General features: G+C 45.0%; 1 protein-coding gene across 17 annotated transcripts in view; it reads right to left on the bottom strand.

The window, feature by feature from the left end:
* Positions 1 to 25,102, bottom strand: part of LOC121057530 (voltage-dependent N-type calcium channel subunit alpha-1B-like) — a 284,260-nt gene that overhangs the window by 62,821 nt on the left and 196,337 nt on the right. For 12 of the 17 annotated variants that reach the window (XM_040531855.1, XM_040531860.1, XM_040531856.1 and 9 more), the window contains 7 exons: positions 19,221 to 19,283; positions 9,367 to 10,188; positions 7,912 to 8,126; positions 5,860 to 5,980; positions 2,556 to 2,685; positions 1,502 to 1,561; positions 88 to 194 (listed from right to left, as the gene is read on the bottom strand). In XM_040531855.1, the coding sequence (XP_040387789.1) occupies positions 88 to 194; positions 1,502 to 1,561; positions 2,556 to 2,685; positions 5,860 to 5,980; positions 7,912 to 8,126; positions 9,367 to 10,188; positions 19,221 to 19,283 (1,518 nt within the window). The remainder of the gene's footprint in view (positions 1 to 87; positions 195 to 1,501; positions 1,562 to 2,555; positions 2,686 to 5,859; positions 5,981 to 7,911; positions 8,127 to 9,366; positions 10,189 to 19,220; positions 19,284 to 25,102) is intronic. The other 5 variants (XM_040531861.1, XM_040531862.1, XM_040531864.1 and 2 more) reach the window with 1 other exon arrangement.

Below are 25,102 nucleotides of genomic sequence, written 5' to 3'. Positions count from 1 at the left end.
CTACACTTCTACTAGCTCTGCACTGTGATCCTGCCTCTTTTGCAGCTTATTTCCTAGAAATTCGGGTGTTAAGAAAAATGTACTTACGAGAAGGCAAATGCCACCAAGGCCCCACTGACCACAATGAAGTCCAAGATATTCCACAGGTCACGGAAGTAGGAGCCAGGGTGCAGTAACAGCCCCAAGTCAATCATCTTCAGGGGAAACACATCAGAAGAAGGTTTTAGGGGGGAAAAAAAAAAAAAAAGTGTCAAACCAGTGTTACTGAGGTACAGAGAAGCATCCTCAATCAAATGACCCTTCACAAACCCTTCTTCAGGGTTCAACACCAGCAGGGCAACACTGAGGTACTGTGTGTCTCTGTAGGCACAAAGAGCTCTAGCAAAGCCAAAGCTGAAGCCAATAAAACGTAACCAAAAGCACGACAGAAAAAAGCACTATCTGCTATAGAGGGTTCTCTGCGCAGACATGCATTAGTTTATGGGAACAGCCATCTGCGCGTCAAGCATCAAAATAGTTTAAGCTTATTCTACCTCAATCCCACCAGATTTGTAGTAATTAACACTTGGAATAGGATATTACATAATAAAACTCAAAGAGAGAACGGAAGACCCACAGCCAAATGCAGCAAAGAAAAACGCCCACTCTAGAGCAGTCGCTGGAGGCTGCTGCTCAGCGCGCGGCCTCGCTCACTTCTGTACACGGCTGTCTTGTAATGCTGCTAAGGATCTTCTAAAATTGAGCCTGAAAGTGCTTGCCAGAGATTTGATCGGCTTTTCTGAGAGTTCTGCAACTGCCCACGTAAAGTTGCTTTTCTCAGATAGCTTCAAGTCCTTCCATTGAACAAATGAGAAAATCTGCTTTTGTTTTTTAAAATTATTTAATTTAAATATTTTTTATTCTGCATCTCTTTTGCATCTTGCTCTGACAGTAAAAAATAACTCCATCCTTACACCTAGAATAAATTTTGTTAAATTTGTTAGAATTATGCTTTCTAGCAAGTTACCACCCCACAGTTTCAGCAAAGCCCATCACCCTGCTAAGCAAAGTACAAAGATAAATGCTCAACTTCTTTAAAAAATGGTAAACCAAGCACCAGTCGTGATTAGTGTTCCTGATCAGCATCAAAGGAAAAGGAAAGAAGCAGACATGTCTCAGTAAGGTCTATCAACTCCTGTGTCCTGAGCCACGCACAGACGTTTCTGCATCATGCACCCACATTTCTTAGCCTCTTACACAACCACAGCTACTAAAGATATCCTTATTTTTCTGCATGAAATGTGAGACTGGAAAAAATTAGGAAGGCAGCTACAGAGAAGCATCTGTTATGCATTGGCTACTTTTGAGTGCTGTTCCTGATTTAAAGCTTTTTCATCACCAACACCTCCCAGGCACCCCAGGAAGCTCTGCCGTGCTCCACCCTCTTTCTGCAGGTTCCCAGAAATAGATGAGCGTGGATCTGACAGGGGACATAAACACTTCTTTTGGGAAAAACTCCTACCTTGATCACCATCTCGAAGGTAAAGACACCCGTAAATATATAATCCAAGTATTTCAGAGCCTAAATTGGAAAGAGACATGAGTATTAGACCGCACACTGAAATGATCTGCACATGAGAAAAGTGTAAAACGTTTCTTCTAGCAACAGTCTTCTAGCCCCAGTGTCAGTGGATAAATGTCATCTCATGGGAGGCTGTCAAATATTTTAGGCACAAACTTGAATCATCTAATTTAAACACCAACATTTTTCCCAGTCCTTCCCAGACTGCACAAAGTCTGCCCATGGGTTGCTTCAGTACACCTGCATACATGGCAGGACTAATAAGGCAAAATGGGTATTGGAAATCAGAATATTCGAGTATCTTTTTCCTAGACAGCTTATTTGCCAGCATCTGTGTAGCAGTACTGGTTTTTCTGCTGTAACTGATGATAGCATTATTAAAGACATCGGGAGGGTAAGAATGATAAAATCCTTTTGTTAAAGCTCATTGCACAGTTATTAAGGATGAGGAAGAAAGATAGCTTGTAGATACTTCGGCTCATTACTGCTATCGGGATTCCTCGATCCTCCTTTGGAAACAGCTCACACTGACCAGATTCAGAGCTGGCTGCATACCACAGCTACCCACATTGAAATAATCCAAAATTAGGCAACTGCACGATACAATTTCTATACTTAACCTCCAGCTCTGCACACCCTCAGGTGTCCACCTAATGGGCCAACATCCTCCTGTGGATGTGCTTGAGACCAGACACCGAGCTATCTGCTGCACAGACCAGTGCTACTGGGCTGCGGGCACCCACCTGAAAGGTGCCATGCTCCCACTTCTCATAACATGAAGTGCCTGAGTTTGGCTTGATACCCACGGATGAACAGATTTTCTACTTATCCTAGATCATTATTATAGATCATAGGTTATAGGTTTGCCCCGGATCACCCACTCGCCAGTGCACCATGCTCTATTCATGAGATGAGGATGGATGTGCCACGTGTGTAACTGTTGGCAGAAGCAGAACAACTTTGTTCTGGCCATGCCATGCCATGCAGCACTCACATCGTTCCTCGGTGACTCGGCTTGGACAGGGTCTTCTGCAGCCAGGGCAATGCTGCTGAGGGCTATCACTATGAGGATGACCATCTCGAAGTAGCGCAGGTTGACAATGTAGTGGAACAGACGCCGAATCCTGCAAACAAAAGCACGTGGGAGGACTTCTGCAGGTGCTGAAAGTCAAGCACTCTGCAGCAGTACAGAAAATTGGCAGAAGGACAACGTTCAACAGGAATATCACCTTTAGGATTGCTAGTACAATAATGGTAAGAAAATAAAAATCAGGATTAATGGCTTTAATCTCAGGTTTGCATCAGATGTGAGGCAAGGTTTAAGGCAAGACGTTTGACATCTCTGCACTGCTCTCTGTCCCTTCCACAAAGCAATGATGTATGTCTGTCACAAGACGTTGAGAGCTTTGAGTATTCAGACTCAGTTCTACAAATTATACTTACATGCCCCACAAACCTATTCACTCTGAGCTCACAGGCAGAAGTCCTGTGAGTTCAGAACTAGTTTTGAAATCCTTATAGTATCAAATAGTCCCTTTGAAATTGATATATGATATGTACTTTGAGACTCTTAGCTGAAACTGGCTTTGTATCTATGACTATTAGTAAGCTCTCTTCCCAAGCACCTCTGACTGCACTTTATTCTAAGCCATTCCTTATAAGCTGGACAAATACTTTACAGTAGTATATTTGATTACTTTAACCTAATATTTTGGTTCATAAACTGTATTCAACAAAAGTGACAAATGCTTCATTTTCTAAGCAATGCAAAACTATTCACAAATTTCAGCTAATAGCTCTCTATCTGAACACAGTTCACAAATACTTCACTGCAAACACAGAGAGCTCTATATTTGCATTGTCAGTTGAAAAAAGGACTTAGGTTCTGCCCCAGAATCAAATTACGTGTGTAACTAACCAACAACCTTGTTATCTGAGAATGTAATTCAGTTACTATATTGCATTTTTTCTAGCCAAATACCTGAACAGTTGGATTAAATTTCAATTTTCACATCTACTTATATATTTTTTCTCTGGTTTACTAATGGATGCAGAATGAAAAAGAGCTACAAATACCAAGGAAATAGATTTGGTATGAAACAACATGAAGAAAATTGCTTCTGTTGTTTCCTTAGCTTTGGTTAACCACCTGACTGTAGAGGTTTATCATCTATGTGCTCTGTGAATCCCTAGAAATGAAAGGCAACATTTTCGACAGTGCTTGTAACTGTAAATCATGCATCAAACTCAATTCAGTGAAGAAATAACAAGTGCCTATTTTGAGATCTTCATCATTTGTAACAAGCAATGAGAAGCGGAAGCATTAGTAAACTGCCAGTGGTGCTTGAGAAATCATTTTAATGCTTGTGTGTTTTAAGAGGGTGGGTGGCACTTCGAAAGGAATACATTTCGTTAATGTTTCCCACAGCTGTTTTGCCCACTAGCAGCACCCAGGTCGTGCATCCTCAGTGGAGTTTGGAGAGGAGATATTTAGAAATAGATGTGGTGAAAAACTTAGCAACAAGGTTTCATGAGAAAGCAGGAAGACTTCTCTCGAGAAGTTAGCACCAGCCAGAACACCTAAGGGGATACAGCTGGGTCTGCATCTTGCCCAGAAAAAGAGAAACAAATTTTTGACATCCTTAGAGCTTCGACTTTATGCTGTCATTTCCCTTTGGCCCTGTATTAATAATACCCCTCCTCCAGTCAACTTTTTTTTTCAATGGCCATTTACTAGAGCTTTTGTGCAGGGGTGCTGGAGAAACAGGCAAGAAAATTCAACTACCACCAAATCCTGATGATGAGGCTCAGGACAAGATGAGAAAAGACAAGCATACATACAAAATGACAAAGCCTCGCTGGGCTTGGGGCCACCTAGCTTCCTGTTGTCAGTGCTCCCTACAGCAACCTTTTTGCAACTAACACTCATTTTTAGCTGTCATGTCACAACAAAAAGACTTAAGTTAACAAATAATGGGGAAATACTGTCTCCTTATGCAACCAGATGTGGCCCAAGCTCCATAATTCAAGACTACTGCAGAAAGTTTAATTTTCTGTTACACTGTGGGTCGGTTCATTTCCTTTGGAGATTAGATTAGCAGCAGTTTGGGGTCATTCTCTCTCATATAACATCTGACATTAATGGAGAGCCTCCAGCTTCCCTCACTGACAAACTCTGCCTGCCCACACACTCGTAGCTGTAGCATCCTGAAGCACATAGGGCTGTGGCCTGAATTACATTGTAGGCACTTGCATTTAAAGGGATTCATTCAGCCTGCTGTGCAGGGGTGCCAGACCACAGCCCCCACCACAGATGCATTTCTGATGTCAAACATGAGTGTACTGAGCGGCCCCAGTTTTACTCTGCTGACTGCACAGGCAGCCAGGACATCACAGCCCCCAGCAGGAGATGGCAGGGAGCCAGTCTCCGTTCCTTCGAGTCCAGGTGCCAAAGGAAGGACCTGAGTCCACCTCAGGAACCTGAGCGAGCAGAGGACAACCTTAGAGAACATCTAGGACCAGCAACATGTCTACCTGGGCCAGAGAGAATTGATCACATCTGCTCCTAGCAGATACCTGGGTTGGCAGAAGTTTCAGACACCCTCTGCTGCCCTAAGTTACTGCTTTAAGTGACTCATGCCTTTATGCTACAATTATTACAGCCCCTGCTGCACTCGTCTAGTCCTGCAGCCCTTCAAAGCAACACACTCTCTATTTACAGGCTTTGAGTACAAAGCTCCCCATGAGGCAGAGGTGCCTGAAGCAGAAGAAATGCTGTAATCCCAACATATCCCACAAGCTGTACTCTCAGCCTTAGCAAATGAAAAATATTCATGCATTCCCAGAAGTTCAAAGTTAGCAGTGATGCCAGGGTGCTAAGACAGAAAAAGCATGAATTTCAGCCGAGGATCCTGCAAGGATTTGCTGCCATCAAAACCACCCCATAGCCTGCTCCTCCAGGTAACCTCTTCTCCCAGTGGTGCCCCATGTCCCCCCATCCTTGGCAGGCACATTTCCTTCAGTGATCTGTAACTGAACCCAGAATTGCCCACCTGACCATCAGCAGGGCAGTTAGGAAGGGACTGCCTAAACCATCTCTTCCCTATACTGGCAATTTATTCCCCTAGAAAAACTCAGCTGAACAGCAGCATCTGGTCTGCAGCCTACATAAGCTTTTATTTAATTTTCCAATGTGTTTGATAGGCAGAGATGAAGATCAAGCTAATGATATTTGTCTGAATACCCATGCTTGAAGTACACCTAACTGATGAGCAGCATTATAGAGTCAAAGGACTTACGGGTTTGTAGGACTTAGGATGAACATTGAACTGTAAGGCAAGATTGGTTTAGGCCCGTTTTTTGTCAAGTCATCAACATCCTTCTTCTCCTCTGTTTTACTTTCAAACTCAACGTTGTTCACTGAAATGCAAATTCAAGGAAACAGAAACAAGAGAGTTAAAAATGCATCTCCACTCTTCACAGAGCAGGCTGCCTGCAACAGCTGGATATGCAAACAATGCAGCTGGGATAGAAAACAGCCTTTGAATATGTTGATTAAATGTGATGAACAATCATTTGATTATTATCACTGCTATTTACTACAGTATGATATACACTGCAATTATACTCCTTAACCGCTGCACTGATGAGCAATATATCAGAAATGGCCAGGAAATGAAGATGCCCAATGGAGACAAAGAAACCTTGCATTTATTAGTATGAGAGCTGCCAACAGGGGATGGAAATCCCATTCCAAATATCGTAAACCACTAGGGAGAGAAGATCAGCTAGGGAACCTTGGAAAGAAAAAAAAAGTGAGTCTAATCAACCTCATGATTCTGAATCTTTTCCCATAGACCAGTAGCAGGATTGGTTTGGGAACACGTAAAAAAGCAAATTCATAGATGAGCTTTAATAATTCTCAGGCTAAGACTGCTGAACCTCCCAGCACTAGGAGCGGAGGCTTGGAAAGGACTTCTTGGACCACCCAGCTCCATGCCTGCATAGCATACCCCAGTTTTGGCAAAGCTCCCCATGTACAAAGGTGTCAAGCTCCATCTCACAACAGATTTTTAACTTACAGGATCCCATTTTAGAAGATTGTTCTGAATCTCAGTCCCAGAAGGTTAGAAAAATACATCCTATAATTTCCATTATAAGTTTACTTGCAGTGGGTTTATAAGTTAGTTTACTTAAGATAATGCTCAATATATGAACTAGAAGACATTTTATGATGCAAATTCTTTTCTTAGACAGATAGATACACTTGTCTATTAATTCACAGGACCTAGCATCTCAAACCCCCACCCACTTATAATCTGTTGGATGAAGGTTTTTTATTACTTTTTATGTTGTTTTGCAACAAAATGACATTTCATTGTGTGTGAGTGACGTTTTCAATAATTCCTTACTGTATCTCAAGCCAGATACACAGGAAATGGCCAGGAAAGAGAGAGTCTGATAAATTATGATTGATGGGAACTCAGCACTGCAACTGAGTAAAATTACCATCTAAGAAGAAAAGAAAAAGAAAAACGACAGGCAAGTCTTGTGTAGCTGACAATGCTGTGGAAAACAACGTAGAGAAACCATTAGCTCTTGGCTGTGCCCCTTGAAAGAAGAGTCCTGACAGCCCGCAACCTAAAGTGGACGTCCTGAATTTCACACTGTGCTTCTCCTTAAGAGGAGAGCTTTTAGAACTACGCAGACTGCAAGCATCCAAAGCAGCAGGGTCACATAATGGGCACTGTGAAGGTTGCACAGCCATGAAGGACCTTCTGCTCCGTGGTGGGGCCACACAATAAACCAAGAAGACTGAATTCAGTCTGTGGGCTCTAATGCAACACCACTGCCTCCTTTGTCCCTTGCCTGAGACCAGCCAGGCCCCTGGGGCACCAGAGGAACCCCAGCACAGCACTGCCGCAGTGGGAGCTTGCAGCATGGCAACAGAGAAGCACAGAGGACCCAATCCTGTGCTCACAGCAAGGTCTGCTGGAAGAAGTTGCTTATTTTGCTGCACAGCTCTCGGTTACAGCACTTTGTGGTCCTTCTTGCTCTTTATTCTCTCTGATCTCCAGCTGACCCGTAAAGGTCATGCATAACATGGGTGTGCTCTGGGTGAACCATCTGCAGGGAACCTTGAGGTGTTCCCCAGAGCCACCAGGTGACCCTTCTGGTCTGGGTTCCTGCAGGCTGCATGACCCACAGAGCCTGTGTTAACACCAAGATTTCCCATCCCACTGCAAGGATGCTGGTGGCCAGGACAGACCATCGCCCGCTGTGCACAGGTAGCGCCTCGGACAAATAGCTCTTTTCTAGCAATTTCATAGCAAGCAGCCAAAGGCACTCACTTGGTATGACAGTGGTTTCTCCCGGCGGGGCAGTGATGGTCACAGGGATGTTCACAGTGGTGGTTTTGTCCAGAGGTGGCTGAATCATGCGTGTCACATTCTTCTGGTTGTCGGCATCTTCTGGCTGCTCAGGCACTTTCTGCAGGTAGGTGCTGGGAAGGGTGTGCACGGGGACGCTCACGCTTCCACTAGCCTCGATCTCACACTGATTCTCCCTAAGGCAGAAGAGCAGATTTGAATAAATATGGCCTGACAAAGGTTCATAGAACATATGCTGCAGCTCTTGTTAGGTTTTGCTCGACTGTTTTCTACATGGAAGTGCTTTGCAGAAAACTCACACGCTGTAGGAAAACTTACTGACAGTACAGTATGTGACTTTTACCTCCGAGAGCTTCTGAACCAACATCCAAACACAACATTAAGAGGAACTATGTCACTGAAAGTAACTTTATTCTATTTAATGAGACTCGGGACCGAGGTTCCTGGGTACGGACCACATAGCACTTGCATACAGCAGTGTCATTAGCTCTCCAGCATCAGCTGCTTTCTGAATGAAGTCTGACATTCTGCTGCTTAAATGTTCTCCTGAGGCCTTATTTAAATTTGGTGACTCTCTTTTCCAATCCTGAACCACTTTGTAATGTTGTTGCAAATGGCTTCTGCAGCTATTCCTCTGCAGCAGCAGCGATATTTCAGTGAGGAGGAAAGTGAGCTTGGGCACGTGATCAAACTAAACAGTATGCAAAGTGTTTTGATATCCATCTGAAAGGAAGATAATATAGACAGGAAAATGATTATCTCAACGCCACTCACAGCTCTCCATGGTGACATGAACTCTATTCTAAGGAATCCCAGTGAAATTTCTTTTCCATCAGATTAATAAAGCTGAAAAGGCAATCTATCCTTCTTTATTAACTACGCTAAATGCTTCACCAGTACTAGTTTTCTCACTTGACTTACATAAGAATTAAACAGACTGGGATACTTCATTGTTCTTAATGGAAGAAGCCACTTCCCTCACAGCCAAGTGCTGTAATAATAACTGGTGATGCAGCCCAAAGGCTCAGCATTAGAAAAGAGAAAACCTAAATGACTATAGGACAGACTGGATTCCATTTAAAAGTGTGACACTCAGAAACACCAGGTTCCTTCAGAGGCTGTGAAATTCTCTGCCTTGTGTTACTTGTCTTAGCACGTCTGTTGGTTTCGAGATCAAGGATAGTTCCTGCCTTAACCCTGAGCCACTCTGTGGGTCAGCACGGATCAGAATCATCTTTGGGAGCCTCTTCTGTTACTGATTTAAGCAAAATGAAACTGCAGGTTACAGCAGTAACCAGTGCAAGTTCAGGAACAGCAGGGAATGCCACAGGGAGGGGAATAACCTGATTTCTAAAAGGCATTTGGGGTCTCACAGCCCCCGAGCTGCCACAGGGAGGTGTCCGGCCGCTCACTTACTTGGGCTGATGATTCCGGTGCTCCTTCTCTCCAGCCTCCCCCTCCTTCTCCCCATTCTCCTTCTCCACTGAATCGTACGTCGACAGCGCCCTGTTCCTGAACCTGTGCCGTCTGTGAGGCTCTTCTCCGTTCTCGCCCTTGGAACAGGGCTCTCCTTCCCGGTTCCCAGACCTCGACCCTCCCCGGTGTCGGGAACGCCGCTCGCCCCGGGCCCCGTTGATCGTCCCGTTGCCTTCCTTGCCCTGCCTTTCAGCAGAGTGCCGGTGAGTCCGATGCCTACGGTGCTCCTTCTCGGCACCTTCCTCCACCGACCCTCGGCGGTGGTGCCTCTTTCCCCCTTCCTGGCCCCTGGTGCGGTCACTTTTCCCTTCCTTGCTGCACCCTTCCACCTCCTTGCTGCGGCTCCTGTGCTGCCGGTGCCGCTCCTCCTTACTGTTGGTGCCAGACTCCCCGTTCTCCTCCTTGGTCACATCGCACTTCTCTTGCTCTCCCAGTTTGTCCTTATCCCGATGCCGGTGATGCTTTCGTGGAGCTTCTGCTCCATCGGCAGAGCTGACCTTGCTCTGCTCCACCTCCTGCACGTCTCCAGGGCTCAGCTTGCTGATGTTGTTCCTCCCTTCGCCCCTCGGCTCCACCACCAGCGGCCGGTCCAAATGCGTCTTCATGTCGGGACGGATGTGGAGGGTGGTGGCGTAACGCACCCGCTCCTCGGGATCCAGCTCGTTGTACAGCGCCTCGCAGCTGGCTCGGAAATTGTGCATCCGGATCTGGCTGGTCCTCTGCTCCCAAACTGACTTGGATTTGGAGGAGTTCTGCTGCTTGCTACGGAGGGGAGGAAAGGGGAAAGTTAGTATCAAACTTTGCACCAGTTCCCTATAAAGCAACCACCCAAAAAATAAATAAAGAAAGGAAATTTTCAGCTGAGACAGGGTGTTAGAGGGTTGAGCCAAAGAAGTTATAGGAATGGAGAGAGAATGGCTGGCGGAGAGTATGAGCAGGGAAAGCCAGCAGGATCATCTGTGTTAGTTTGCCCCCACACGCTTTAGGCACTATGAAACGGGCCCTCAGGAAAGGATTGTCCTGCTTTCTAAAAGGTGGTGATCCCCCTTGAACACCTCAGGCATAGTTTGAAGGGTTAAAGTCAGTACTCACAGAAACTGTATCGCACAACCAGAGCTTTTAAATAGCCTGCAGGGCTTCCCCCCAAACCACAGCACCTTTCTGCCCACCTGGAAACGTCTAGATGAGCAAATCAGTGTCCAACAAGTTAGAGTGGAGGAGCAAGGGGAGACGAAACCTGCCCAAGGGCCCTACCACCATCCCCTGCAGCCAGAGGCGCCCCTCTGCAGGCAGGACAGCCCCTGACGGAACAGGGGACATTGCTCCAAACCCAGGGCATCCAGCCCAAGCACCACAGAGTCTGGAAAAGTACAGGTAAGGAAGGAAAACTGTTCTGTGCACCAGGGACTGGGGATAACATGTAGATGCAGACAATGCAGGCACCTTTATTCCCTCGAGAGGCTTGCTGCTTTCCTTCTCTGTTACCTACTACGGTGAGAATACCCGCTTTGACAATGCCTTAATGCTTTGATTTTTTCGGCATAGCACTCGGTTTCTGACCACCACACGTGAATGTTTCACGTACCCAGCCACTGCAGGAAGAGAAGCCTTTTTTCCTTTCCTCCTAAACAATGTAAATCAAATATTTGCAAATTCTGCTTTCCCATAAAATCAAAGTAAACCCTCTGGCTTCCATGGAGGAAGTTCTGGATTTAGCCTGGTTGAAGTTGGCACCTGTTTTCTTCCTTAATTAAACTACTTCTAACAAAAGAGAGGAAAATCGTTCTCCTTCCACCGAGCTGCTCAGACATCTCCATTTGCTACGCATTAGCCTGACCTCTGCAGCCAGAGGGGCTGCACAAGGCTCACGAATCTCCACTGCTTCACGCACGCCCCACAAGGCTGTGGAGATAGGGAGTCAGACGCAGTTTCCTTACGTACTTTCTGGGCTCCCCTGACAACAGCAGAAGGCAGCTTTTGCGTGCGTGCGTGCTGATTCAGAGCGTCAGGGTCTGTCGCCGTGCTCGGACCCCGGAGGGCAGCATTCAGATGGGCTCACAGAGCACAGCGGGAGCTGTCGGAAAGGCTTTGCATCTCAAATGCTCTGCTGGTATTTTTTTTTTTTTTCTCTCTTCACTGAGGGTGCTGTTCCCTGGTTCTGCTAAAAGAGGTAAAAACCTACTTAAATGTTCACTGTAAATGGGATGAGGGCATCCAGGCAGTTGTGAATGAATCTGGTCTAACCCAGAAAGAAGAAGGAGCACAGCTTATCACCAAAACTACAAATCAAAGCCCCCTGTTCCCAGGAGGCACATCCTGGATCAATTCTCCATCAGCTGAGTGCCCCGTTTACACTACAGCAGTGGAATGGGTGACAAAAATCGCAGCTCTAAATGCAAATAATATCAGAAGGTGCTGGGGATACAGAACCCCACTCACCCAACTCCCCACATCATACAGAGGCAGGCTGCTCACAGGGGAGAGCACCCCCAAGCTGCCCCCAGCAACAGGAGATGAACAGCTGGCAGTAACCTGGTATTTCTTTGGGGTTCAGTCCTGTGGAAGGTTCAACCACTATCACCCATGAGCAGATTTACGTGGTTCTAAAGGGAATTAACGGGTAACACGCAAAGCCTCCTCTAACTGCCCAAACCTGCTGTCCCATACAACGATTTCCCATGGGAAGATGTAATCTGCAGTCACAGCTCTGCACCATCAGCTGAGATCAGCAGAGAGCTGCCTGGCATGGGTGTCCCAGTATATCCCACACGTTCTCCAAAGCGGATGGGTGCCTTGCTCTGCACTGCCTCAGATCTAGCGGGGCCAGACCAATATAGGCTATGAAAACCTCCTCGTTAGCACAGAAACAAGGCAGCTCGGCTCTGTGCATGTGCACGTCCGAGCTCCCCAAGCACGGGCTCTGTGTAGCCACCAACCACACTTGTCCTTTGGGGACATTTCTCACTTGAAAATGAGAGAACCTGGGGTGAGGACCGGCTTCTGTTTTGCACTTTGAACATCCAGAGCAAGCTGCCAACATTGCAGTGATAACTAGGAACAACATGTTAAGAGTTGGGAAACTGCCTTTGTGCTGGCTGAGACCCTCAATTTCTCCCCAAAACAAGAGCACAGAGTGCAGCACAATCTCCTGCTCCACATGCAGGCATCGTCCTGGGGTGGGATGCAAAGCTCCCAGCCTCCCTGCACAGACCCAAAGCAAAGCCAGGGGTCATCAGGCAGCTGTCATGCGAACAGCCCCTCCACCAGTGCCTGCACTGAGCCCAGTCTCTGAAATCACGCTGGACGCAGTGAGAAAGAAGGCTGAGGATGCAGGACCGGCACCCATCACACAGCAGGAGAGGAGGTGCTCAGGACGGGGACTTGTGACCTTCCCTGCTATGAGTGGTGATAGGACTTCTAGACAAAGCCTATAAAATTCCTCCAAAACACGCACACATCTGCAGCTTCAGAGATTTTCTGGCTTGTATTAAATTTTAGTTCTGAAAACCAGATGCTCACAGGGGATTTCAGAGCCTCTCTCTCAAGGGTTGGGTCATTTACCTACAAGTGGAGGAATGGTTTGCTCTGACACAAGATTTATCACTTCAGGGTAACTTTTTTCATTGTGCTTCCTTTACCCTAAGAACACAAATCAGCCTTAAAAGCAAAGCTCTCTCTGGGGTGCTAAAGCTTCCATTGTACTTGGCTCACGGCTAGCTGACAGGTGAAGTTGCTGCTGGGTGCACACCTCACTGAGAACCTGGAGCAACTGAGCAATGCACATGTTAACTAAGCCTATTTTGGTAAAATCACTGCCTTAAAACAGATACAGACATTTCAGATTTCTCAGCACATCTGGAAGTGAGATACATCCTTAACACTGACACAAGTAGTGGAGGTGATTGCCAAAAGACTACGACACGCAGCCACCCACTGGCTTTGGTCACTGACAAGCCAAAGAGCAGGAGGCTCAGAAGTAAGGACTGCATCCCGTCTTCTTGCTATATGAAAACTCCTTCCCCCACTCCAATAAAAAAAAAAAAAAAGGAAAACGTATAAAGCGCAGTAAAACATCAATCAGGAAAACGTGAGGCTTGCCTGTGAGCTCATTATTGCATTCAAACGAGTCAAGAACATCAGGAGCAAGTGACAGCACGCATAAAGGCTGCTGTAGGAAATGGATGTAAAGGAATGGAGCAGGCGGGTCCCTCTGGGGAATGTGTTCAGGGTTTTTCAGAGAGAAAGCGGCAGCAGCTGGAGGGAACGTGTCGCCTGCTTGTCCAATTACATTTATCTGACTCTTGCTTTCTACAAGTTCCCACAGCAACTGAACGTGGACACGTGTGACAGCTTCTTCTCTCCTGTTGCTCTGCTGTACGTCTTCTCAGAGGAGAGCTTTTGAACTTATTTATGGCACAACAGGAACGTCACCTTACAACAAAGCCTGCTTACAACTGCCTGCCTGCGAGGATATGGTGCCTATGCACACAGCACAAAGAACCACAGAAGAGATGGGGAAGAAAACATAACTGGGGCAAAAAGATTTCCACTGCTTCCTCCAGAGTTTGGTCCAGTAAATTATTAAATGCTGCATGAACTGGGGCAGACTCAAACCACCTAAGGTACAAAGCATGATATGCCACAGCATGGCGACTTGTCTGTAAAATATCCACACTGAAAAGAGAAAAAAAAAAGGGGGGGGGGGGAAGAGACTCTGTGATAACAAATTTCTTTCCACAAAAGACAACTATTTATGATTCCATCTCCTTATCTGAAATCCTGCTGTTTGCTTCTAAAAATTCTTCTGAATCCATTAAGAAAATGGCATTGATCACCTCTGATTTACCGGCACTGTGCAAAGATTAACGTTAATACACTTTCTTTACAATTTTTTTCATCCCTATTTTCTGTGTACAGAATATTTCAAACTGTTTAAAGGGGTGCTGACAATGCACTCAGTTTTCAGGTCCCCTAAGGCTTGTAATGTTGTAGTAGATACTTCTGCTAATATGCTTCTCTGAGAAGCTCCATTGTTTCTGCTTGGATTAAGCAGCCAGTAGTCAAATCCTGGGGCTAGAAAGAAAACCATAACATTCTTGTAGAATGAAATAGAATTCATATTAATGAACCAGTGACTAATATTGGCACAAATAAAAAATGGACCCAGTAACTGTGTAGATCACTAAAGAAAGCGAAGCATAATTTTAAACATACTCTAATCTTAGGGTATTCCTTAATGACTAAAGATTTTGTTATCGTAAACTTTTAAAAACACAGCTTTAGTTAATGGCACTTTGCTTCCCAAACCTACTGGTTTAATCAGCTACATAAATGCAATCCTTAAAATTTTGCTTTAGTAAATAATGAGTGAAAACTGACTATGAACATACTAATTTTACGTTTAAAATACCTACGTATTAGATTGTGGGTATGAAAGAATATATTCTGATTACAGAGGAAAGGGATTTTTTTTTTGTTAAAATACAGTTTCAAAAGAAAATGGGACAAAAACCCTTTTGACTAAAAATTGTATTTTCTATCCATAAATTTGGAGGATTTTCTCCATGTTTCAATTTTCCACTAGGAAAATACAAATGAAGCATATCAATCTGAGGTAGGCACATGCAAAGGAGAAGGTTTTCTCTCTGGTTTGATAAAACAATTTTCTTTCAGATGAAGACACTGCTAGCGTTTCAATTTGCTTTGCCCATGACCCTGGGAGTTGCTGCTTGGATGCTTTAGTATCTTTACTTCTTTATGAGCCACATTTCCTGCCCGGGCTCTCTTGGGAAACGCACTGTGCTCTCCCACCGAGCTGATGTGGCAGCGTGCATCGCAGAAACACTATTGCCAAGGATGAGCATGGAAAACACTGTCCAGTCTCTCCCTGTATTACTCTCGAATTTGATTTTTCTTTTTATATATCAGATTTTCTGATATTTCAGTTTCTCAGAAAGAAATTATCTTCTTTCATAATGTTTCTCCTTAAGTTCTTTGGCTAGAAAAACTAAATTTTGAATATGACCTAGGTTTAATATAATACTGGCTGCATATCACACCCTCATATTCAGAAACTTGCTGGTGAAACTTGAAATGCCTTTCAAACTCTCATAGACATCAACTTCCTAGATCAAGAAAGTTCACTAAATTCAACATTAATATATATATATATATATTTTTAAATATTATCACCCTCAGACAGAATTTCTACTTCCTTTACCTGCTCTTTTAGACAAATCCAAGAACTGTGACTGCAGGCTGGCTTCACCCCATCCTCTGGAGGAGCTCCTTTGGTAGCAGGTCAAGTCTGGGCCAGAGAAAGGCTTCCCTCCACCAGCCGGCCAGCCCTGCAGGATCTACCACCACATGTGAACGTCTGAGAGAGGATTTCCTGAAAACTCACTAAGTGAGGAGTCAGCTAAGCAGCATTAAGTCAGCTCAGACCACTGAGAAAAACTTGCTAAGCCACAAACAAGCTGCTGATGCCCCTGCTGACCACAGGTAATTGGTCCCAGCAGGAGGAATAATCTGGGATGCTCAAGGAGGACCAAGCCTGGCACCGTTGCAGCATCAAGCCCTTCAGCATCAAGCCTTCGGCCAGCATAGAGGCAGAAAGCTTCCAAAATGCGTCTGAACAAAAGTTTGGAAAGCTCTGCTGTTTCATTACCACTCCCATGGGGTGTCCACGGCCATGATTTCCTCTGAGCAGTAGAAATTATCTGCTGCCGCTTAGTATTTGACAGCTGCTGTGTCGCCTGTTTTTATACAGCTCTGCAGTGATGCAGAGTTCATCCAAGCTTCCCGGTGTTAACGTAGCAAAAGTTTTGCTGCTTTCAGCTTAACTTTTTCCTAAGGACAGAAGGATTTCACTCAACCATAGATCACCCACCTGCATGCTGCTTCCTATCACTCTAACATGATGTTTTATATATAAAGATATGCATAAATATAATATCTATGTATAAATTTATATATATATCCTGGAATTAGAATCAGAAAGTGACTCACCTTATGTATTATTACTTTTTGTTAAGAAACTAGCACAGGCATTTTTCCTTTAGGCTCTTACCTATTTTCCTAAGGAAATTTCTAAATTATCAAAGAAAGAATATGGAAAAAAACAAACAAACAAACAAGAAACCAACCCCCCAAACCTCTATCTCAAAAGGGTTTTGAATAAGCTTGGTTCTTTCAAAAGTCTGGATTTGCAGATCCTGGTTCTCACTGATGTTAAAGACACCAGGACTTCTATGCCATTTGAGCCATGTAGAGGAGAAAAGGAACAGGATTTTTTTGCACCTTTTAAAAGCCTTTTTTTAAATGACTAGACTACTGTTCGGCTTTCATCTGCACAAAATTAGACCACTGTTCAGTATAATTACAGCAATAGCACTCACAGTGGGCAGAAAAGAGTGGTATAAAGGCATCTTGGACTGATACTGGCTTTCACCAGGGACAGGGAGACCACAGTACCTGCAGGTACCTGAGAGGAGTGGTTCCAATTTATTTATTTGAATTTAAAATAAAAAATACACTTCTAACCATGACATTTATACTGAGTGTACGAGACCTTCAGATGCCTTTACCCTTCAGGGGGCTCTTGATGCTCTGTGATGGCTGGTACTTTTACACATGGCACACTCTTATGGGGCCCAGTCATTTAATCAAAGCTAGGGTGTTTGCTGCAAAAACATGAGGGAAACGTCTGGGGATACCCACAGAGAAGAAAATGCACACTCATCTGTCAAAAAGATCTTGTTTTGCATAGGAAATTATAAATTACTGCCCAGACAGTGCATAGAAATGTTAAATACAATGCAAATTATATTTGCCTCTACACCAGGGCCTCTCCACATGACTGAAGAGAGGTAAAGTGGTTTCACGTGTAGAGAAATGTGGTTTAAGCTGTGGTGGTTTTGTCAGTTTGGTTAGCACAGAAAAGTGCAGGTAAAATGAAAGCATCTGTAAACAGCACATATTGAAAAACCACCCAAACACAAGCACAGATATACATTTCTTTCAGTAAAAATTCATTCTCTTCAGAGAATGGATGTGAGTCATAAGAGCCAGAGATGCCTCTTTCTATTCTGCACTGTCTCTATTGCTGGTGGGGAGTTAGCAACAGACCTCAATGGCAAACACAGCTGAACACAGGCAAAACCTCCTGCTAAGTGGATTTTAGTTCCTGCAGTTTGATTTAATCTTTTTTAATGGTAGCTCCAGAAGTTTGGAAAAGGAGCCAAACCCTTTGTTCTCTCTGATTTTATTAACTGTGCGAATGTGGCCTCAGATGGGTTTGGTGCAACTTCTGCTGGCGTGCACTCGAGTGCCGGGAGGTGAGGCACTGGGCAGCACCTCTCCAGCATCACCACCTTTAACCACGTTCTCCCTTGCCCCCCTTCCCCTCCTCCCTGACAAGTGCAAGGCGGGATGACACCCCCAAAAGGCAGCTGGCTACTCCCCGCACCTTTGTGCCTGCCCAGAGTCCCAGCAGCCAGACAATGCATTGGAAGAAATGAGCCAAAAGTTTTCCTGGTGTAGTTTCCTCCCCGGTTTTCCACTGTCCCAGTCCTGTGAGATCTCAGATGGGTGCATTTATCCCATCAGAGCCCTTAGCACAGGCACCTAATTGTGTCAGATGCAAAAGTTCAGTCTTGGTCAGAGAAACTAAATCCACACACTGTAGCAACCCAAGTGTGCCTGAGATCCATCAGTGGACCACCGAAACACCCAGGGCAGCAGGGAACAAGGAAGGTGTTAGGAAGCTGGTGGAAAACCTCCTTTGCTTCACCGTGCCTTTGGTACGCTGAATCCTGCCATGGTGCACATAAGGACAAACCCACAAGCGTTCGAGTTGCACTTACTTGTCTCTCCAAAAGCATTAAAGAAGAAAGACAACGGCAGATGGTAACAGTATAACTCAAAGCAATGACGCTAAGATGGGTGGATGACAAGCTGGTGACAAGTTTTGTTGTATTAGTCGGCGGGGAACGATGGTTATTTTCTACAAACCTGCATCGGTGTCAAAGCGCACCCGTGATTCACAGCAAAGCCAGCAAGATTTGGTTGTTAGGAGGTGCGTGAAGTGAATGGAAGATCTACCACTGTGTTTGCTCAACCACGGGTCATAGGAGCTTGCTGAGTGCCTCATTTTTGCCATATCTGTAGTGTTAAGCATCAGCTCAGGAAGGTGAGAGAGCACAGGCATAACTCATGCTCTAAGTTTCCCAAGGATATTTATGCAGAGTTTTCCAATTTGGTCTCGCTCGGGCCCTAATTCCAGAAGTTTACGCTCCAGCTTTCATTTAAAGAGCACACTCATGGTGGGCACCCATTCTCCTATTGAACCCTGAGCGCAAACACTGGTGGAACATCAAAGCCATCAGCCCAGTGCATAATAAACACAGAGAACAAAAATACAAGTGAGAACAAGACGAACCATCAAATGAGGGCAGAGGGGAGAACAGGGAAGATAATTAAGGAAGGAACAAAGGCAAATAATTAGGGGGATGGGAGGAAAACAAAGGGAGGAGGAAGGAAAAATCACAGTCAATGTACAAAACACTACAGAGTTGCTCACGATCAAATCACAAGCATTATATGGCAATGTCGCACACCTTCCAGTCCTTCCACCGTATGTTGGTCTGGAGGCGTTCCACAATGATGGGAATGATTTTTGGAAAAAACAAGGGGGAAGTGAAGGCATCGGGAGAGGGGGAAATAGGGAGGTTTATAAATATAGAGATATATATGATAAATCCATTTACTGAATATCGTAACAGAGAGCAACTCACGGTGAATTTACGCTGGAGACTGACGAGCTGCGAGATACAGTACCTCGAGTTTGCTTTACAAAACTGCACATGCAAAAACAAAACAAACAAAGAAAACAAAAAGTGAGAAAAAAAAAAGAGAAGAGAAACTATAAGACATCGGGAGGAGACTCATACAGGCTGTGTCCTATCGAATGCAGACTGCAGCGTGCATCTTGGTAGGAGACCAGGCAAGCTTCAGAAAGTGTGGAAGCCACAGACACACCACCTTCTAGTCGACAGGGAAACAACCAAAGAATCAAAATGGAACCAAAAGGGAAAAAAATTAAAAGGTGAACCAAAAGCCACATGATGATATTAGGACTTTATGCCTCCATATGCTATACTCACAAAATCAAAGTCCTCCGCAGAAGTCATCTTTAGGACCTCGGGGTAGAGGTCTTTGTAGAAACAGATGGTGATTGCTTTTACAGCTGTGCTGCAAATCATTACTTCCAAGTGGGAGCAGGATGCAAGACTGCTAATTCCCCCCTCTGGCACCACGAGATGAGAGGAGGAAGCCTGGGAGCAGCGAAGAACAGGGGCTGGAGGGAGGACCCCGGGCCATGCATCGAGAACCAAATTCCAGCTGAGCCCCAGCAGCTGGTGCCAGGCTGCTTCGGCTCAGTCCTTGTGCCAGGTGGGCTCTCCAGGGGCACCTACCTCTCTCCTCTGCCAGGCACAGGGATGTGTCTGAGCTCAAACCATCCGAATATGGCTCACCGTGTCTAAAAACCCTACGTCTGCTGCAGATTAGGCAACGGATTACACTTTATTTAAAGGAACTTGTTTCAATTCACGTGTAATTTTGTAGATTCTCCTCCATTCAGTGTGTGTTTGTATAAATGCCATTACACATGGGGGGTTCTGAATATGGAAATAGCCGAATTACACAGAAAAAAAAGTTTATTCTTCCTCTGGCAGGGAATCTACACAGAATCAGGATTCTAAATGTCTTGATAGATCCTGGCTTGAGGCACTAACGTTTCGCAGTTATAAACAATAATTTTTATAAATCTACATCATCTGAAGAACCCTCTCAGATGACAGAAAACAAAATCCCTTCACCTCCTGAATTTGCCTTTTCAGTTGCAGCAGTTTTTCCTGCTTCCCTGAGAGTTTCAATCTGTTAACAATCAATGCTATCAAGCCAGAAGGTCCAATTAAAATCTAATGTTCTTTGGATATCATATGAGTAGAATTTTAAATATACATTTCCTTAAAATTACCAGAATCTCCTGAACAGAAATGTTGGCCCACGTGAAGTATATAACACAACCACCCAAAGGGCAAGAAAACTGCAACAAGTATAAGTACCATTATGAAAAGCGTTTATAAAAGTTTCACTTGGAGCAAATCATCTGCTGTGCAGCCAGGTAAAGCATTCTGCCCCAGATTTACTATTTCTACATTTGTACCTCGCCAAAGAAAAGGGGAGCAGGAATCAAAGCAGGGTTGCATGCTCTGCTGGTTTGCCAGGGAAATTGCTCCCAGGTTGCTCAAGCTGGGGACCCCTTTACTTCTTGGCTGGATGATGAAGTCCCAGGATGGCAACTGAACCCTGCAGAGAGCAAGCCCCTGCCTGCACAAATGCCTGAAGCATAGGTAAGGGATTTCTTGGGCAAAACAGGTGGAAAACTTGTGATGGAGGAGAATGTACCGGACTGCCTTAATTTACCTGGGAGTCAGCACCAACGTCATGCAGTACCTGTGGAAATGTTGTTTTTAATTGCTTAAAACAGCTCTCAATATCCCTTGGCAGAAGGCTTGAATGAATTTTTGCATTTATGCCTGCCTCATTTGGTGCAGTGCAGGATGGAGGCCATGCTGTGATCCTGCCAAACATCCTTGTAACTTGGCCAGGCAACGTTATGCAAGTCCTGCAGCACTCCAGGTTCACTTCTTTGCTCTCGTTCCTGGATCTGTCTTTTCTGAAACTGTGACCGACTACATTTTCCCTGGAATTGCGGAGAGGAAAGCTGGGAAGCCAAGAGAGCCTCCTTTTCTGAATCAAAATGACAGAAGTACTTGAGCTTTGCTCCGTGCTACTTACCATGCGAGAGGGACACAGAACAAGAGAGTGACTTTCTGTGTAGCTGTTTGAGTCACCATTACACCAACAGCAAGGGCAAAAAGGTAAGCTAACAGGAAGAACCACAGCACCTCACACATCAACACACATCAGGGGGGAGAAGAAAGGGAAGAAGTCACAAGCCAGCAAGAGAAAAAGAACACCTCTGCTAGTCTACGCACCATTGAGCACGGGACGTTTCATGGGCTGGGTGTTCAGGCATACTTCTTGCTGGGTTCTGTTGGGTACCGGCAGCCCAACAGGGATTTTGAAAGAGACCACAGTATTCCCAAGACAAAAGGAAAACATGGAGTCTCTAAGATGGAAAATGTCCTAAAGAAACAAAGCAACCCCCCCCCCTTCATCCCCAGACCTGTACAAAAGGGACAGACACCTCGGAGAAGTCACTGAAATGACGTGCCACCTCTATTTGCTCTCAGCAGTTTTCTAAGGAGTGGTCAACTCGCTCGTGTTACCAGGCAGTATCTACCTGTAGGCACACAATTAAGATGCCAACTGCTTGGAACAACCATGTGAGGGACCAGCAGAAACCAGTCACGGCCTGGAGAGAGGAAGAGGTCTTTCAGGGTTGGAACACTGTGCTGAGAAGCATGTCAAGCTTTGAAAAATGGTAGTGGTCAATCCCATTGGCAGTGTTTAGCCCTGGTGCCCAAGTTTCACGAAGTGCCTCTGCTACTTCCTACAAAGTTTCATTCATCACATCTGAGAAACTCTTTTCCCATCCAGAGCTCACCCCTTATACCTAATGCTTAAATTGTTTCCCTGTGTCTGGCCACCACTATAACACATTGCCATGTAGAATTAAAAACAAACCTAAGTAAATAAATGCTAGAAGTTTCACTCAGCATGACTTGGACGTGACTACTTAGCAGGTTCCTACAAATTTAGCATTTGCATGCTGTTGTGATTGCTTTTTTAAGACTCTTCCCAAGAAAAGGTGAAGGCAGGCCACTGGAAAATACACAGGAATAAACAAATGCAGAGGCTGTTTTAGCCACCAGTTCAGAATCCCCGGAGGAGCCATGGGGAGGACGTGTGCTTTGGGGCTCATTGACTCTCCGACTGGTCTGCTGGCCCGCGCGGAGCACCCGTGCCATGTGTGTGTAGTGCAGCCCCTTTTGTACGGGACATTGGTGCAGCTCTGGCCGGAATAGAAAAGGCAGAGGAGGTATCCGAATGTGGGGAGTTCAGGCTTTGGGTTAGCAAAGACGCAAGTTCATCTACAGAACGTAAAACTATTTGCACTGGGGTCTTTGTGCTGGCCATGAAATAAGCCCAGCAGCTCTCCCTTCCACTGGCACCTATCCAGTGGGGACCTTGAGGTGCTTTGCACATTCAGCACCTCAGTAGTTGCCCTATTTTCCCCCCTGCTCTGTTCTCACCGCCAAGGAAGCTGCACCAATGGCTTGCTCTAAAGACCCGTCGGTCAGTACAGCGGCTCAGTTCGAGAGGCTGAGTGGTTTCGATGTTGTACAAAACAGAGGGTCCTAAAGACAATGCTGGGCAAACTGGACAAACCCAGAAACTCACCTCCAGAAACAACAAAGCAAGGAAAATGCTAAACAGAAAACAAAAATCACAAAAATAAGAATGAAACAATGGGCTAAAATTAAAACGCAGTAACTTATGTTAAACAAATATTCTGTTTTAAACCAAACATTGCAACAACGGCAAAAACAATGTACCATCCTAGTTTTTCATCCTGAAAATCCACAAAACAAAAAAGCCCACTCAGGATAGAGTTCACCAGGTGAAGAAAAAAAAGGACAGAAAAATCCATTCCTGCAATTCCTTTTGCTGGAGCTGGGGGCAAGTCATTAAAATCCTGGGAGAGCAAAGAAGTAGGAGCAATAAACCAAGTGCAGGTAGAATATTGTAATAAAGCACCTCAAGTCAGCTGCAAGATAGATACCTGGATGCTACTGTAATAATGAATAGATTATTAAGCAGATCCCCATGACGCAGCAGCACTTCACCATCTATCAACCATCAAACACACGTAGATGTGAAGGTACCACCTCAGACCCTCCAAGCAGGCTGACAGACCGAATCAGCAACCAGGTTCATAAGCCTATGAAATTATATTTTGTAACCGATGCAATAAATTGAACATTTCCCAGAGCTGAGCTGTTGAGAGGCTCAAATGGCAGAGGAGAGCAGATGAATCAGTGCAGATAAACTGCAGGGTCATGAGAATGCAAACGGGGAGTGCATGCTGTATTTGCACAGAAAAGTGCCAGGGGTGGAGAAGTAGATACAAGGCTACAGAGCATGCAATAGCCTGGAAGGAGGTGTAGAGGAAGAGTACTCTCACAGTCCTTGATATGGGACTGACAAAGGAAAGAAACAAAACAGCAAGCACAGCACCTCACCGGTGAAACAGCAGAATGACCACTAGGACTTTTCACCAGCCTGAGCTTGTCACCTCTGTGGGAGGTAGACAAGCACGCCAGGAACGTGAATATCATGCCTGAGGAAATGCAAGTCACGGTGCCCTCTGCTTCAACATCTGAGAGACCTGGTTTAATTGATGAGGCAGAGAAAATGCTGATGTTCTCAGAACACTGACCCATGCTATAGATGCCTGTTGCTGTAAAAAATCCTTTTCCTACATTTTGAAAATAAAACTGAATCAGAAATCCAAACCCACTCTTCGTTAGAACAAGCTGATGAGGTAGACCCACAAACGGGATTGCAGCAGGACCTTGGTAGCTCAGTCCCAGTTTTTCCCTGCCCCTGCTCACCAGTCACTTAGGGGAGTCCAGGCTCTACAGGCATTTGCCTTTGGCAGTGATATTTCCATAAGCCAAGAATCCTGTTTCCAGGACCTTTTCATTCTCAACAGTGCTGAGCCACTTGCTGTACCTTACACCTAAGCCCTGGTGGGATCCCATCAGCACGTCCATGCCTGAATCACATCAGAGCTTGATCCGACAGGTTTTGCCATGAACATGGCATCTGCTCCACCTTCTGCACCACTCTGTAGCTTAAGACCATAAGAAATGAATTAACAGGGTACATCTGGATGTCAATCACGGGTCTCTATCATCAGCCCTACTGTGCAGGATAATGGTACCTCAGGGATCAGTGCTGTAAACCCAAAAGCTGTAGCTGCTAAGCCCCTTTTGGAGCTCTCACTATGGGGTTAATTTCTATACTAAACATGATTTTGGCATGCACTCATTAAACATCTTTTGGATCATCGGCCAACAATCCATCCATCCATCTATTAATCTCTTGCAAAATACCTCACTTCTCCCTTGCCTTCTCCTGTAGGTCACTACTCATTTGGTCATCACTCTATTGACCTTGTGCTTTTTTAAAAAATCTTTTTTTCCCCAAAAAACCTAAAGTCCCGCATGCCTTGTGAGTGGCTGTGTAAGCACCTCGCTGGCACTACAGCAGAGGGGACTGGAAGCCAGGTGACAGTGATACACCGATGGCCTCCCATGCAGCATGCCTGATGTTGCCCTGGTTAGTCAACGTGGAAGCAACTGGATGCACTTCTAAAAGTGGCCCTGTGATATTGAAAACCAGGTGAAAGTCTGGTGAAAAATCACAGAATAAAGGTTATTTTATGTAACTAACAATGTGGTGTGAACTCTTAGCTCTGTTAAAGCTCTTTGTCTGGTTTCTAAGAAATTCTCACGTGCACCGTACTTTTGATTAAAAAGGGAAGAAATAGAAGAAAATGTGTTATCATCTTGTACTATAAAATAACAGTTCCAGGAAATTCAAAAAAAAAAAAAAAACAACAAACAAGAGCAAATAT

The sequence above is a fragment of the Cygnus olor genome, chromosome 19 (assembly GCF_009769625.2).
Source record: "Cygnus olor isolate bCygOlo1 chromosome 19, bCygOlo1.pri.v2, whole genome shotgun sequence".
Lineage (NCBI taxonomy): Eukaryota > Metazoa > Chordata > Aves > Anseriformes > Anatidae > Cygnus > Cygnus olor.
This window is presented reverse-complemented; position numbering and strand designations above follow the sequence as displayed.